The 15,332-nt window shown below is 42.5% G+C and overlaps 1 protein-coding gene across 1 annotated transcript in view; it reads right to left on the bottom strand.

Moving 5' to 3' along the window:
* The window catches only part of ACSBG1 (acyl-CoA synthetase bubblegum family member 1), a 34,073-nt gene that overhangs the window by 8,336 nt on the left and 10,405 nt on the right, over nt 1-15,332 (bottom strand). The window contains 5 exon segments of the mRNA XM_018081456.2: nt 1,650-1,799; nt 4,455-4,535; nt 6,270-6,390; nt 7,183-7,271; nt 7,915-8,132. Coding sequence (XP_017936945.2) covers nt 1,650-1,799; nt 4,455-4,535; nt 6,270-6,390; nt 7,183-7,271; nt 7,915-8,132 — 659 coding nt within the window.

Raw genomic sequence — 15,332 nt, 5'->3', positions numbered from 1 at the left:
GATGCTAAATATGCATATTTCATTATCAGAACACAGAACACAGCATATGGAAGACCCACAAACACATGTGATGCTATGAGAGACTAGGGAAAAGATGTATGTGCACAAAAAACCCAACCAAATAAAACCCAAAACAAACACCACCACTCAAAAAAACCCCAAACAAACCAGAAAACCCCAACCAACAAAAAGAAACAGCTCTTTCTCTGAGGAGTCTGAAATCTAAACTGGGTAGTGCAGGATAGAGGAATGAGATTATTCAAGGTGGCAGAGCAGAGACACAAATCACAGGTGATACCTGTTATCAGAGTACATCCCTGCCACCTCCTCAGTAATAAATTAGAAGGTACAAGTGTACACTTGGTCTAAGGAAATAGGGATTCTCAGGAGAGGGGTTTAAGACCAGGCCAAGCCACTCCAAGTTTAGAGGCAGCACTGGACAAGTGGCTGTGGGAGACTCACACAGCAGGAAGAATGGGATGTCTTTAAGATGTGTCCCTTCATTGCTTGCCCTCCAAACCCCACAGCAGGTCAGTGGGTGCATGGAGCACTGACTCAGCACTGGTTTTACACAGGGACAGTGGCAAACAGCTTTGACTAAAGAAGGCAGCAGCACAGCTACAGGCACAGCATGCCTTCCAGTGTTTGTCAACACAAAAATAGCCTGTTTGTGATCAGCAGCCAAGAATAGTTTGGCAGCTGGCATGGCAATGACACCAGGCTCCTTTGAGATAGAAGAGCATAGATTTGCAACGTCACATCAGTCTTTTTTGTCTATCAAGTCCACAACGTTCTGCTTCCAGATACTACTGTACTAATTCCCTACATTTGGGTGAATTGCTGCTCAGAGTGTGCATGTCTGCAAGAATTTCTGCTTCATTTTAAGGGGAGAGGTCACAACTTAGACCAGCCCTTTCACAGATTCTCTGTGTATTCAGAAAGGCTCCCTACCACCTTCCACTCCCACTCAGCCACCTTATGAAAAATTAAATACATAAACTCCCAAAACAACTACACTTCAAATCTCTGCTAGCTGACCTCTGTGAAAACTCCATTTTGCAAACAACCTGTTTTTCTCTATAACTGGAAATTTTCTGTTTGCAAGAATGCAGGTAGGGTTGTTGTAGTACCAGCATTGTGCACCAGAGCTGTGTTATCCCCCAGTGACAGGTGTAAAAAACCTGCATACAAGTCTAAGAACACAAAATGCTGAAGTACAGACAACACACATCCACCCCCAATTTTAATAAAATCTGCAAAAGCAGTCCATCAGGCTGTTTTGATAGCAGCTGGCTGATGTCTATGGTTTGTTTTACATCCCCTGAGAGACTTCGTGTCAACCTGTGAATTTTATTTATGAATATATGCATTAGATCTCACAAGAAATCCAGTGAATAAAAATTTCACATTCATAAAGAACCATTCAGCCTTGTGAAGTGCTGGTTTGAATGGAGTTTCACTCTCTACCTTGTTTATACTTTACCAGAAACAGCTGACTGCACTTCAAACATTGCTCTGCAGCACGGTACCCGTGACGCAAAACCAAAAGGGTTTCAGGGCTCTGCTATGTACAGTCATTTCAAACCACAGGAATAAATATCTTCATGCTTTGCTACTTCTCTGCTAAAGAAAGAGCCTGAAGTACATACATTGTCATGGCTCAGCATGGCTCCTTTGGGCTTCCCAGTTGTCCCAGAGGTGTATATCAGTACACAGCATTGATTAGGCTTTTGAGAGTTAATAATATCATCCAGAGTAGCATCAGATATGTCATGCCCCAGCTCCAGGAACTCCTCCATCTAGAACATGTAACAGAAAATACAGGATATCAAGTGGCTTGTTATGAATTGATACAGTGCTGCATCTTTCCCCTCCCAAAAATGGCAGAACAGTTCAGTGCCTTGTTTGAACCTGTATCCAAGGCAAGTTTCCCCTGATCTTGCCTATGTAACAAATATGGTAAGTCTAGCTTAGACCTTAATGTGTGAATTGCAAACAGACTGTGCTGTCATGAGCCTTTTCAATGCCTAAGAAGGGAACAGTAATACTATTCCTCCTCCAGTGTGGATATAGGGATCAGTCATGGAGGCTAAAATTCTGCTACTGTCTCACACTGTAAGAATGATTGTGAGTCTTACTTAAAGGAAGCTGGATGCAACATTTTTAGGTAAGTGCACACTTGTGCCCTCTCATATATAATTCATTGTACTCTATATAAATATATCTGTAAAGCAACTGGATGAAAGCTTCTTTGCAAAAGCATCATTATTTAGATGTGTGAATGTTAGCCCAAATTATCTGCTATTTTATAGGAAACAGAGCATATGATGCTGGTCACAACTTCCATTCAAATTTGGCTTTTTCTAGAGTGAGATAAACCTTTTATGACACTGGGCTTTTGTGCCACACAAATCTGCCCAGAAGAATCCTGAGCCTGATGCTCTGTATTATATTGGTTGCTCCTTCCTTTGCACACCCCTGCTCTGCTGCTAAGTGCACCACTGATTTCAATGTTAATTGAAATCTAAAAGACAATCAATAACCAAACTGTCAGTTTGCCATTGCAATCACGTGGTTGCTGCTGTGCAACAGAACTGTGCTTAAATGGAAGGTGCAGCACTCCCATTTTCCCATGATTTCTTGGAGCTCTATCTAGGACCACAAAGCAGAGATGGGGATGAGCTGAAGGACAGCAGAGGTAAGAACAGAGAGTCTGTGCTTGAGGGGAGTTGGTTGCTTCTTTCAGACCTCTGCCATTGCTACTAAGGTTACAACAGTCAGCCTCTGCTGCCCCTTGACTGCCCTCTCTTAGGTGGCAAGGCTGTCCTAAGGATCATTCAGCAGTTTTACACTTTCTTCCAACAAACCACATGTCTGAAAAGAGAGGCTGTAACTGCCCAGCTCCGCAGCAAGCAGAGATTTGTCCCATTCCATCCCTCCCCGTGGAATGTGGCAGCATCAATCTCCCAACACCTGCAAAGTGTGGCGGTGCCAAGGATGTGGTTTCTCCCCATTTTCCTGACCTCAGTGTACTCTCCCCCCGGAATGCATCGATCCCCGTGAATGTGTTGCCCAGGCTTTGTTTACCGAGCAGGACCCGCCCCAGAGGGTGTCAAACAGTCACACACACAGGTCTGACTTTGCCTTTGCCTTCTGGAAAGGGGCTCTGCCCTGGCTGCAGCAGCCCCTCATCACACAGGAGCTGTCACCCTGCCCCACAGCCCCCTCTTATCAACCCCCCCGTGGGCTGGGGGGTTTGCTCTGCACCAGCCCTAACCAACAGTCATTTCTGCCTCTGCTCATCTGGTCTCTAATTTTCCCTCTAGATGACATAAACTATGGCAGCTGTCACACACTCTCAGAGCTCCCCTGCTCTGCTGAGAACACACCCAGCACGGCACTGGAACAGGGCTGCTGGAAAACACAGCACTTCTCAGGCATCTGGGGGTTCAGCAAGCTGTTCAAGAAGTAAATGCTAGCACTTAATCTTTTTACTAGGAAATATAAATAGTAAGATCATCTTTGCAGTATTTTTTTTATTGTACCAAGATGCTCCACACCAGTATGTACAGTATTGGAACAGTAATTGTTTATTATTAACTTATATGCAAGGTCAGAAGACTTTTTTTCTTATCAGATTATCAAAATTGCAAATATTTTAAAATAGTTCTGTACTGTTCACTCTTCATTAATATATTTTTCCACAGTCGAAGTTTTTTAGTCTAAAATCTGATCATCCATAGTCAACTTAAAATATGGATATTTTTTATTCTTATTGCTTAAGAATTACTGAGGTACAATCATATTTTCAAAATATATTGTAATAACACATTTCCAAAAACCTGCTTTACTTCAAGCCCTCATACTTCCTAAAGGCTGAACTTCTACCACTCAGAAATTTCTCATCCTGGTTTTGTCTTTTTTTTCCTTTATTTTTAACATGTAATAGGAATATTCTACATGTACTAAGAAAATGTGCTGCTTTGTGCAGTCCATAGTCATTTCTCTTCACTTGTTGCCTATCACCAGAAATATTTGGTACAGACAAAATGCAACTATCATCTGTAAAAGAACAAGCATTCTCTGTTCTCGGATTCAGTGTAACTCACCACAATTCAGTTTTCACCAGGGGACAACTTTTATTTTCAACCATGTGAGAGTACACATTCCCACCTGAATAGGTGGGAATAACAGGTGTTTTAATAGACCAGTCAAGTTAAAGACCAAGAGGACACAAGACAGAGAGTTAAGCAAGGTATTGCTAATTAAAAATGTAAAGTATCAAACATGAAGTTACAGGTAAATTAAACAGAAAAAAGCTGATGAAGCTTTTGAACGTGTTTGCTGGAACGCAGCAATGCATTCTAAATGACACTGTGCTGACAAAGCATAGTAGAAATGACTCAAATAAATAATCCCCCCTGAACTGTAAGTCTGTTCTAGCACTCACATACCGTATATAAATCTGGATGTGTCTCTGGAAGGGAGTCCTTATACAGCACAACAGCTTTCAAGTGTGGCAAGCGATCCCAGATCTGTTGGATTTTTTAAGACAAATTTATTATTTATTATTCATATCTTGCGTGGGCTTTTTTTTTCCCCACTAAAATAGTGCCAAAACTGTAATGGCTTGACAGGCACAACCCCCCTCCTCTTTCCCTCCACCCCCAAATATTCTCCCCTGAACTCACCCGCAGTTAGCTCAGCTAGAGGAGGGGGAAGGAGGAGGGGACTACACAGTCTGCACAGTCTGCTCTAGAAAATCTGGTTTCAGTCAAAAATAATAAAAAAACCCGAAAATTACCCCCAAAATGGCTCCTCAGCATCCTTTCTCACAGTGCACAACAGGCACATCAAGGAGCTGTGTAGGTCAAGCTGGAAGCTGACCCCAACTGCTGTGGTTTGCAACAAAGTCCCTCAGCAAAAACTGGTGTTCAGGTGCTAAAAGAAGTTCTACTTCCTCAAGGAAAAAAGGAAATGGAGCCATTGGGACAGTGTAAGGATACATAAGGACATAAAGCCACAGGCCCACAGGCAGACAGGCTGCTGCTGTCAGGAGCTCTTTGTGTGCTTTGCATGGCCTGCAGAAAACATTCATTTCACTCCACTCCCTGGGCCCCCCTGCCTCACTGACCACATTTGGAACTGCACCTGTGCCAATGCAAAAGCAGTGACTTGATGGCAGCCATTGTGTACACAATATTAGAAGGACAGCAATTGAAATGGTGTGTTATCATTTCAGCCTTGGGTTCTTCCAGGAAAAAAATGTTTTGAAAAATCCTCTGTTTTTTTCTAAATTTTAAAAATTTTAGAATTTTTCTAAAAACCTGTCTTCCTACAAACCACATATAAAACAAAGCCACAAAATACAAAGTAATTAATACAAATTAATTAATACAAATACAAAGTAATTAATGCATAACTTATATCAAATACATCTGAAAAAACCCCGCTCTGTGGCAGGTACATGTTTTTGGCAGAAAACTCCATCATGAAGGGCCCCCTTGCTTCAGCAAACTGCAATTTGGTGCAAGTTTGATGGGTCATCTCCAGTCAGGGGCCTCCCTCAACACCTGACAGACAGATAAGCCCTTCCCAGGTTGCTGCCTGTGCTCCTGGGCTCCTCCCCAAGTCCTGCAACCAGGATCCTTCTGTTAAATTGGTCTTTCCCTCTGGCACTGCTGCTGAAACCCAGTCACAGCTGCTCAAGGGTCGTGGCAAAACTGTGACTGGTCACCTAAAGAGGCTCCTGCTCCTTTCTCACCAAGGTCTGTCTCATTTAACCATCACACTACTTAACCATCATGCCACCAAAGTGCAATAACTCGAGAGCCTTAATGGCTACTGTGACAAGCTATGGCAAGCAGGATAAGATGATACCTTGGAAAGAGGGAATCCTGAACACTGGCACACTTGATATTTGAATTGCAGGCCTTTGCAAACCTGCAATTACAGAGTGTAATCTCTTCATTCCAGTGGGCTGTGCTTTGCCAAAGACAAGCAGGTGGTGACAGTATGGAAAACCATGGGATCAAAAGGTGAGTTTTTCCAGGGAAATCTGCAGTGAACCATCCAGTGAGCTCTGCTGGAGCCACAGACACTGGAGAGGACAGGGCAGCAAAGCACCCATGAGCTCAAGCACCAGATACTGGATTTCTGAGTAAGAACACCTCCATAAAAGGTTCCATGATACAGAGAGTGTATATGGTGTTTGGGACCAACACAGCATCAAGAAATGAAAAAATTATGGCTTTTCAGCCACCTCGTACCTGCATTATCTTGTCCAGTTGTTTCTGATTTTCCACAACCATGATATTGGTTTTGCTGTCATGAGCAATGTAGTGACAGGCCTCTGGAGAATTGGTTGTGTATATTCCTGTGACAATTCCTCTGAATCAAAAAATTTATACATACATATATAAGAACATATATTTATATATATACACACACATATGCATGCACTTAGTATCAAAAAAGAGTAATAATCAAGGATCAGATGAAAGCTGAAAGAGTATGAAGATGTGGAAGCAAACACAGCACAGCTCTCATTTGTTTCATGTATCCAGATATAGATATTTATCTAAATCTCTGATTTATGCACATTGCAAAAACTAATCTCTGAACTCTATTCAGTGGAAGGTGCTGTAGGCTGGAATTCAGTGTTTTAACCCATTTGAGGCTATTCAAGAGTCAGCTCAGGAAGTTGTAAAAAATCCCCAGTCACGTCCTCTTCCTGTTCAAGCTGTACACAGGTACCAATTTGGATTTCATTGGCACAGAACAGCTTAAGAAGTAAAACCCAAATTGTGTGAACAGGTATCAGGACAGAAGGAATCAGGCTGGCCAATATTCATATGTTACTTCATCCCCTTGAACATATCTTGCTGTAGGCAAATATCATTAATATAAAACTGTGAGTCTCATCTGTTTCCCACATCTTCCAGAGATAAGACACTGTACAACAGCTTCTGTCACAGTTAAGCCCACAGCAAACAGGATCAACTTAGGAGTGTCTGGACTATTTCAGATAAGAGACTCCAGCAGGTCACTGAACATGCTAATCAGTAGCAACACAACTTCCAAAATATGACAGCAAATACTTATTTGCTGCATTTCCACCTCTAGCAAAACAGAAATCCCCAAAGCCCCTTCAAAATCAACACCCCCCAAAAAAAATCTTACCCAGCAAAAACAGCTCCAACAGCTGAGATGAACCATTCTGGAGAATTAAATCCAAGGATTGCTACGCTGTGGAATCGTTCAAGACCGAGCTTAAAAAGAATAAGCATGAGGTTATATAATGTAGGCACTCTGGAGAGGAACATCCACACAAATATAAACTTTGGAAACTTCTGATTTGTTATTGCAGTATTGACAAGGCATGTCCACACACAGCTCTGTGCTGGTATCCACAGCAAAACCAGGATTTATCAGCAGTAACAGGATGCAACTTTTCCACTGCCTTCTCCTGGCTGGTTGAGCACTGCTGCCCAGAAAGGCCTGAAACCCAGAACACTTCAATATGAACAAGACATAATGAGTACCAATATTGCCCTATGTTTAGAAGGCTTTAGAAATTGTGTTTATCTCACCAAATTCATGATAGTACTGCTTTCCCCTATTTTTCTGTTTTTAATCTCAAGGGCCTCAGGCTGAGCTCTGTGCCCACATCCCAGTGAGCAAGTGTAACACAGCAGCTCTTCCCTTGCAGCCAGGCTCCCCTGACAGCAGTGTTATCTCTGACCAAAACCCATTTTCATCATTATTTCAATAAGGAAGACGACTACTGATCTTCAAGTAATGGGGAAAGCCTCTTATAGTGTGGGTTTTGGGGTTTTTCTGTTCATTTGTTTTTTGGGTTTTTTTAAAGGAGACAAAGGGAGAAAATGAAATGGCTTTGTTTCCTGTACCTACCTTCAAGAAGCTCTTGGCTGCTTTCCTGGAGAGGCAATAATACTCTGAAAAAGTTATTTTCTCCCACTTTCCATTCTTTTTGCTGGCCAAAGCATTAAGGGACCCGTATTTTTCCAGGCTCTCCTTGAACATCTGATGAACTGTTATGGGAGTCTGTGGACATGAGTTATCTATTCTCAGTCTGACTCTGCCATCAGCAAGGGAAGTCCACAGGGACTCTGGAAGGTAAAGCACTATTGTCAAGGTATTCTATCATTGAAAAATACCATGTGACTGTGTACCAGAGGACAAGAGAGCTGAATAAAGACCACAGGACCAAGCACAACTCTGGCACTTCTCACCTTCTGAGAGAAGGACTTTCCAATTTTCTTTCTACCAAATACACCACATAGAAGGAGAAATCTTTCTCTGTTACACTTTGATCTGCATCTTGAACAGAAGTGCCACAGGACAGAATTACACTGATCTTCTGTTACAGACACCCCCCCAACTCCAGAGCAGCGTCTGCCGGTGCTCAGCCCTGCAGTTCCCCCTGTGCAGTGGAGTAGTCAGTGAATCAGAAGGCTACAGAGATCCAAAAGATCTGAAACCTCTAACCCTACTCAGTACCCAAGCCCCTTTTGCTTGTTATAACTCTTCCCTCTCTCCTTCCCCTCCACCTCTTCTCCCTCATCCTGTCTCTGTTCCCCACTACTTCCCACAGTTTTTTCCTTGGTCATCTGCCCCATGTCCTAATTTGTATATCCACTCCACCCACTCCTGTCTTGCCCTGTTTCCACGTCATTTTTCATCTTTTCCTGCTCTTGTCTTCCTCACCCTGTCTTTCTACCATCCACTTTTTTGTCCCTGTATTTGTCCTCCCCTTCCTTGACAGGACACAGACAAAGAGCACCAACAAATGTCACTTGGCTCTCACCACTGGTTCCAAGGACTTCACAAGAAATATCTCTCTCAAAGACTTTACTTGGCTCTTGCAAAGCCAGCAAAAGGTTGAGTATAAATACACTCCCTAGAGAATCTAGGGGTTAGCAAGTTGGCAAAATTCAGGTGAATTCTCACAAGGAAAGCACAAACCCTCCCACGACTCCCCTGTCAAACAGTCCCCATACTTCTCAACAAAACAGTACAAGAACATTGTAAGAACAACATTTTTTTCTTTAGATTCACGTTCATAAATGAAGAAATCATTTTAGCATAAACATAAATATATATATTCTAGAGTGAGCTGATGAAAAAATTTCAAAGTGCTTAGGCTTGTCAGAATTGAGTGTAACAGAAAATAGGACTTTCTGAAGTTCCTGATAGAAGTTAATAAGCATGATTGTCTTTTACTACTCTTATGGAAAGCAAAAACTGTGAGAAAGCTCAGACAGCATCTGTGCTGTTTCCTGGACCCCCAGTGGCTGAAAAAAGGCCATTCTGGAGCGTTCAAAAGTCCAACATCCCTGTCCAATGCTATTCCTCTTGTTGCTTCACGGGGAAACCACCTCTCTGAGCATTTCTGGCAACATGTGAACACATCAACCACAGCTGGATCCACAGGAGCTCTTCAGGACACACTTGCAGCCTCCCTGAGCCAGGGAGCTTGTCTGTGCACAGACAACCAGAGGCACAGCAAGCTGCTGCAAGCTCACAAACATCGTGTTCCATTCCTGCCCCTGGCTGGCAGATTTGCATTTGTTCTCTTGACAAACAGAAGGTGTTAATGACAGCAATAAATACAAATAAAGCTGCTTCATCTCCCTGTGCCTTGGTTTGCTCATGTGCAAATTGCATATAATGATTTTCAAAACATAGGTGTGGAGCTTTGCTTAGCTCAGTGGAGAAAGGGCATCGTACATCCAGACAGTTTGGAAAACAAGTAGCTGTGAAGGATTTTAGGTTACAGACAGACTTTATCCAAGTGTAAACAGTATCACCCAATAAATATTTTATGAGCTGAGGAGGCAAAGCAGGTGTTACTGCACTTAACCCCAATACTGGTGTGGAGCTGTTGTTAATCCAAGTGCTTGTTTTCTGCAGTGACACACCACAGCCCAGATGAAAAACTCTATATATAGATGTTCTGGCTTCTAAACCAACCAAGGGGGCAGGGATTGCAGGTGTGTGTGGGCACAGAGAGGTGACTGCCCTCTTGAAAACAAAACTGTACCATACAGAGCTAAAATACAACATTCTGGTTCATGTACTATAACAAAATGCTCTGCAAGGGATGTGAAAATATTAGCAACATTCCTAAACTAACATTACAAAAGTTGCATGATTACTGTCTTTTCACTGCAGAGGTGCAGTAGATAAGAGAATAAACAGAACACTTTCCAGAGAAGAGTGAAAATCATCCATCAAATCACTGAAATATCTATACATAGAAACAAAAAATGTCCTTGGAAACTAGGTTTCCTTCTGTTTTTCTTTATGCAGGTTTTTACGGTGTCAAAAAGGCATCTTTGATTCTCACCAAAGATTAAGAACAGAATCGGTTTCAGAGACTCTGTGCATCACCTTAATAATACACAAGCTATACTGCAAATGAATATAAACCTAAATGCCCATTCAGTGTTTGCTTTTGCAGGTAGAATTTATCTCAAAACAGTCCTGAGATCTAGATATAAGCCAAATAATTCTAAAAATCCAATTAGTCTGTCCCATAGAGTCAGTAAAACCAGCAGAACATGAACAATATATTCCTCTGTCAGTTTGCAGAGGGTTTTTGAGCAGAGGGCTCATTCTTCTCAGAAAGAGCCTGGGAAGGAATGCCTGGCAAAATACTGAATGTGTCAATTATAAACTCTGGGAAGAGCCAAATAGGTACTCTGTCTTGCTAACATCTGAAAGTTAAATTGCAATATCCAGGCTGGAAATGAACTCAGAACCTCCTGAAACCAAAGAGGAAATCAGAATAAAACCCCTCTAAATACACTATTAGCTTTGGTACATTATCCAGCTGTAGGTTTACAGAGGAGAAAACAAACCACATTCCAGCTTGAAGTACTTGATGCCACTGAAAGTTCCCTATATGCAACCAAAGAGTAATATTTGCCCCTTTCCTCTTTCTCCCCCTAACTCCTGCTACCTGCATTATACTTTGTACCCCAAATGCTTTTTCATTCACTGATATGTGACCTTGGCTCATGTCCTTCACATCAATCCACTGAAGGTCAGAGATGATGAGAAAAGATCTCTGCTTAAAGAAGGTGATGTTGTAATTTAAAATAAAAAGAGCAGAGATTTTATTCAATAAGTCCTTGTGACTGTCACTCTTTGAACCTCTTGAGTATCATTTTCCTCCAAGGCCAAATTCCATGATCAGATACCTTTTCCATGTTTCACTCTCTTCACTGCTGAAGGAAGAGATAGCCTGGAGTAGTCTCATAGTTATATAGTTACACTTATAACATGAGGGTTGGACTGCAGTTTGTCTTGGGAATTGCTCTAGGGAAAGCTGATCTAAATCCTTGGGATTTTAGGTGTGCAGTTTTCTCACTAATGTGTAAATTTTCAACAAGAAACTTTACAGGAGAAAAAAAGTAGTTAAGAACCACTTAAAAGACACACTGAAAGTTTTCAACTCATTTTTCACGATACAATCCTAAACTTATGAACCATTTACATGTGAATACTGATTTATAAAAGTACATTTGTTACTCAGATATTTTCTTTCAAGTCCGAAATGATGCACAACGTAAACACATTACAATTGTTGTATTTTTATCAGCCAGTTTATTCCTTCCATCATGTATGATATAAGAGTTCTGACACAGTACAGGCTGTCTTTCCCAGCCCAGATACCAAAAATGACTTTAAACAGACAAACAAATAGCAAGTCCATATTTATTTATTTTTTCATGAATAATCAGTCTGGCTGAAACTGCTGGGCCTCTGGGATGTATAAAGGAAACTGTGTACTAGTTAAAAAAAAAAAAGAAAATTAAAAGAGAAATACACTAATCCTACAGTTTAAAGCTAATATAATCAATGAAACTTTCTCTCTGTTCAATAATATCCTGGTGACTGGCAGAAAGGATCTGAGAATGTAAATAAATTCTGATGTTTCTGGAAGAACAGCTCTGAGAGCCACACAAAATGCAAGAGAACCAAGGTCACCTTTCAGGCAGGTAAACAAACAGGTTGATGGAGGAGCAGCCCTGCTGCATGACCTGAGGAGCTCAGTGATATTCCATGGATGTGCCCCAAGAAGCAGGAACTAAACCAATAATTTAACTTCTGCTTGAAAGTGAATCAGATTTAACTCACAAAACAGTGTCTTGATTATATGCCAGTTGCTGCAAAACATCCCTCTGCCCTAATGAGGAGAGCAGGAATTCAGCTCTTTGCTGGAGGCATTCCTGACAGTCATCATCCCAGATTCCACAGCCATGATGCCATCACATTCTGCTGACAACACAAATGCATCATTCCTCCTCTCACCCACTATTTTTTTGCTTTTCTTCAAGATATCTGTGACCCTAAGAGATTAATTTCTTAAGCTGAGTAAATTAATTTCTTTAAAAGCTGAGTACACACAGGTTGGAGTTCAAGAGCTTGGTATCTGTGTCAAACTTCCCCTTGTGCCAACAAACAGACTAAACAGAAGCACAGAACTCTGGAATTGAAAGTGAACCTGAAAGTATCAGCCAGACTATATACACAGTGACCCCTCTAATAAAATACAGAAAACAGCTTCCTGTTGCTTGCCTTGCCACAGCTGGGGGAGGAAAAGGGTTTTCTGCTACATTACCAGTTTTCCACAACAAACATGTAATCTTACACTGTCAAACAGGAAAGACTGAATAAATAGAGGAAATCTTTTTCAATTAGCCAAAACACACGAAAATATTTCAGTTCATGGATACCTATGCCTTTTCCACTGGAGGAGAAGGGAACATTTATTAATTGCAATAAAATACACTGCTCTTCACAGCAGTGAACTCCTGCAAGTGTGGATCAGAGAAATTAGATATCCTGCAAAGAATCCTCTCTGAGCTGACGTGGAGGGAGTGGTGCATCAGGGCAAGGACAAACTAAGCCTCCTAACAACCCTGACGCTTCTAAAACTGATTACGATGCACCAAAATGGAACGTGTGGAGGGTGTAATCAGGAGGAAACATCAGCACAGAAACACTGCCCAGGCATGCAGGCATGGAAAGTCAAAACTCAGAATTGGGATTGATGGGAAGAGCCACAAGAAGGGCTTCTACAGGCACACAAGGAGAACCAGGGACATCATGGGTGACTTGCTGACACAGGACACGCAAAGGGCTGATGCTCCCAGTGCCTTTTCACCCCAGTGTTTGCTGGCAGGATCAGGCTCCCTGGGTTTCCATGCCTAGGGACAGGTGAGGTGTTTTACCTACAGCAGAAAAAAATCAAATAGGGACCACTTGCACAAACTGGACACATACAGAAGTGTTGATGGGACTGCAGGAGATGCTTCAGAGTGGACGTTGAGAAACCAGGTCAAAGCCATTGCTCCCTGCCATTGAAAAGGCACAGCAATTTGGAAAGGTCCCCATGACAGTGAAAAAGGCAAATGTCACATCTGTCTTCAAAAAGCAGGAGAAAGAGGACTCAGATAACTAAAGGCCAATCAACCTCACCTCAGTCCTACAGAAACCTCACCTTGGTCTACAGAAAGGCTGTAGAACAAACTCTCCTAGAAATCATTTTGGGCTATAAAATGGTCACTGAGACCAGCCAGAATGGACAGACCTGATCTGGCCTTGGGAAATCTAACCCAACCACCTTCCAGGATGAGTTGACTGGCTCTGACACGGTGAGAGCAGCAGTGGAATGTTGTTCACTCTTCATCTTTAACGAGGTCTTTAACAAGTCCTACATAGCTCAGCATGGAAGGTTTGAACCAGGTGCAGTTGGAGGAACAGGTGGATAAAAAACTGGCAGGATAACTAGTCTTCAAGAACCACGGTCAACAATTCCAAGTGCAGCCAGAAGCCATTACAAGTGCCATTCTCCAGGGGTTACTCCTGAGAACAACACTGTTCAGTGATGGCACTGCTGTCCTGGACAACAGAGAGAACACTCACAGCTTCAGAGATAACCCCAAACTTGAGGAACTGACCGTGACAATCCATCCATGAGGGACCTCAGCACACCAAAGAATGGGCTGACACAACCTCAGAGCTCCACAGGGGTGAACACAAGTCTTGCACCCTGGGCAGGACAACCCAATGCCCCAGCAGGGACCGGCTGGCAGCTCAGCAGGACAAACCCTGGGGCTCCTGGGGGCTGGATGTCCCGATGGAGATGGGGGCTGACTGCATCCCAGCTGCACTGGCAGGATTAGAGCCAGCACATCAAGGAAGGTGATGGTTTCCCCTGCTCAGCACTCCTGAGGGTGCACCTGAAGCAGGGAGCAGCTCTGGGAGCCCCAGTGCAAGAGAGAGATCCTGACAAACTGACAGAAGCCCAGGACAGGGATTCCCCGGGGTTCAGGGGCCTGGAACACATCATGTAGGAGAAGCCCCTGCAGGAACTGGGTTCCTCCAATCTGGAGAAGAGAAAGAATGAATCTCCCTGTTGCCTGCCACAGACCAAAGAGGGTGCTGCAAGGAAAACAGATTCTTCCAGAGGCACCCAGCAGAAGAACAAGAGGCAATGGACATGAGCTGCAGCAAGGAAAACTCTTGCTGGATCAAGAAAAGTTATTTCCCAATGTAGGTGACTCAACCTAAGAAGAGGGATTGAGAGGCTGTGGAATTTCCATCCCTGGAGGTTTTCAAAACTCAGTTGAACAAAGCCACAAGCCCTCCTATGAGCAGAGATGGACTAGTTGCCCTCCAGTGGTCCTTTGCAACATAAATTACTTTGTGATTCCATCAGTATAAAGCCAGCACGAATGAGTTCTCTTCTAAGTCAATATAATGGTTTTAAGTCTATATAATGCTTGCTGCCATCAGTAAGGGTTCTCTGGATTTACAGATACATTAGAAAACCCCAAATCTGGCCTGCTTCCACAGCAATGAGCTTCTATATAAATTCCAGAACAATCTGCAGTCCTCACTGAACAAATTTAGTCCTGAGGTTGCAGAACATATCAATTATAAAGCGAGAAAGACAGTTCTGCACAACTAGAAAACATCAGAATCTCCTCCTTTTCTCTTTATATACAATGTAGACCCACTGAAATTAGACACTGACCTTCCTTCTCACGAAAGATTATTTGGGAGAAGTGTTTGAAATTCAGTCCTCACTTTCCCACTCAGCATCTGCAGAGCAGTGTGATGTGTCCAAGTCAAACACTGCTTCTCATTTAAATGGATAACAAGCAGTGCCACAGATTCTCAAAGTCAAATAAAAGACAAAGTCTAACAAATTGTAAGCTCCTGATTCATCAACTTAGAAGATCTAAACAGCAATAAAGGAACTGCTTAATTAAAATGGATGAGGTGTCACTTGT

This window comes from Manacus vitellinus, unplaced genomic scaffold, assembly GCF_001715985.3.
Source record: "Manacus vitellinus isolate BGI_N305 unplaced genomic scaffold, ASM171598v3 scaffold_53_pilon, whole genome shotgun sequence".
NCBI lineage: Eukaryota > Metazoa > Chordata > Aves > Passeriformes > Pipridae > Manacus > Manacus vitellinus.
The sequence above is the reverse complement of the archived record's forward strand: the minus strand, read 5'-3'. Positions and strand labels throughout refer to the sequence as shown.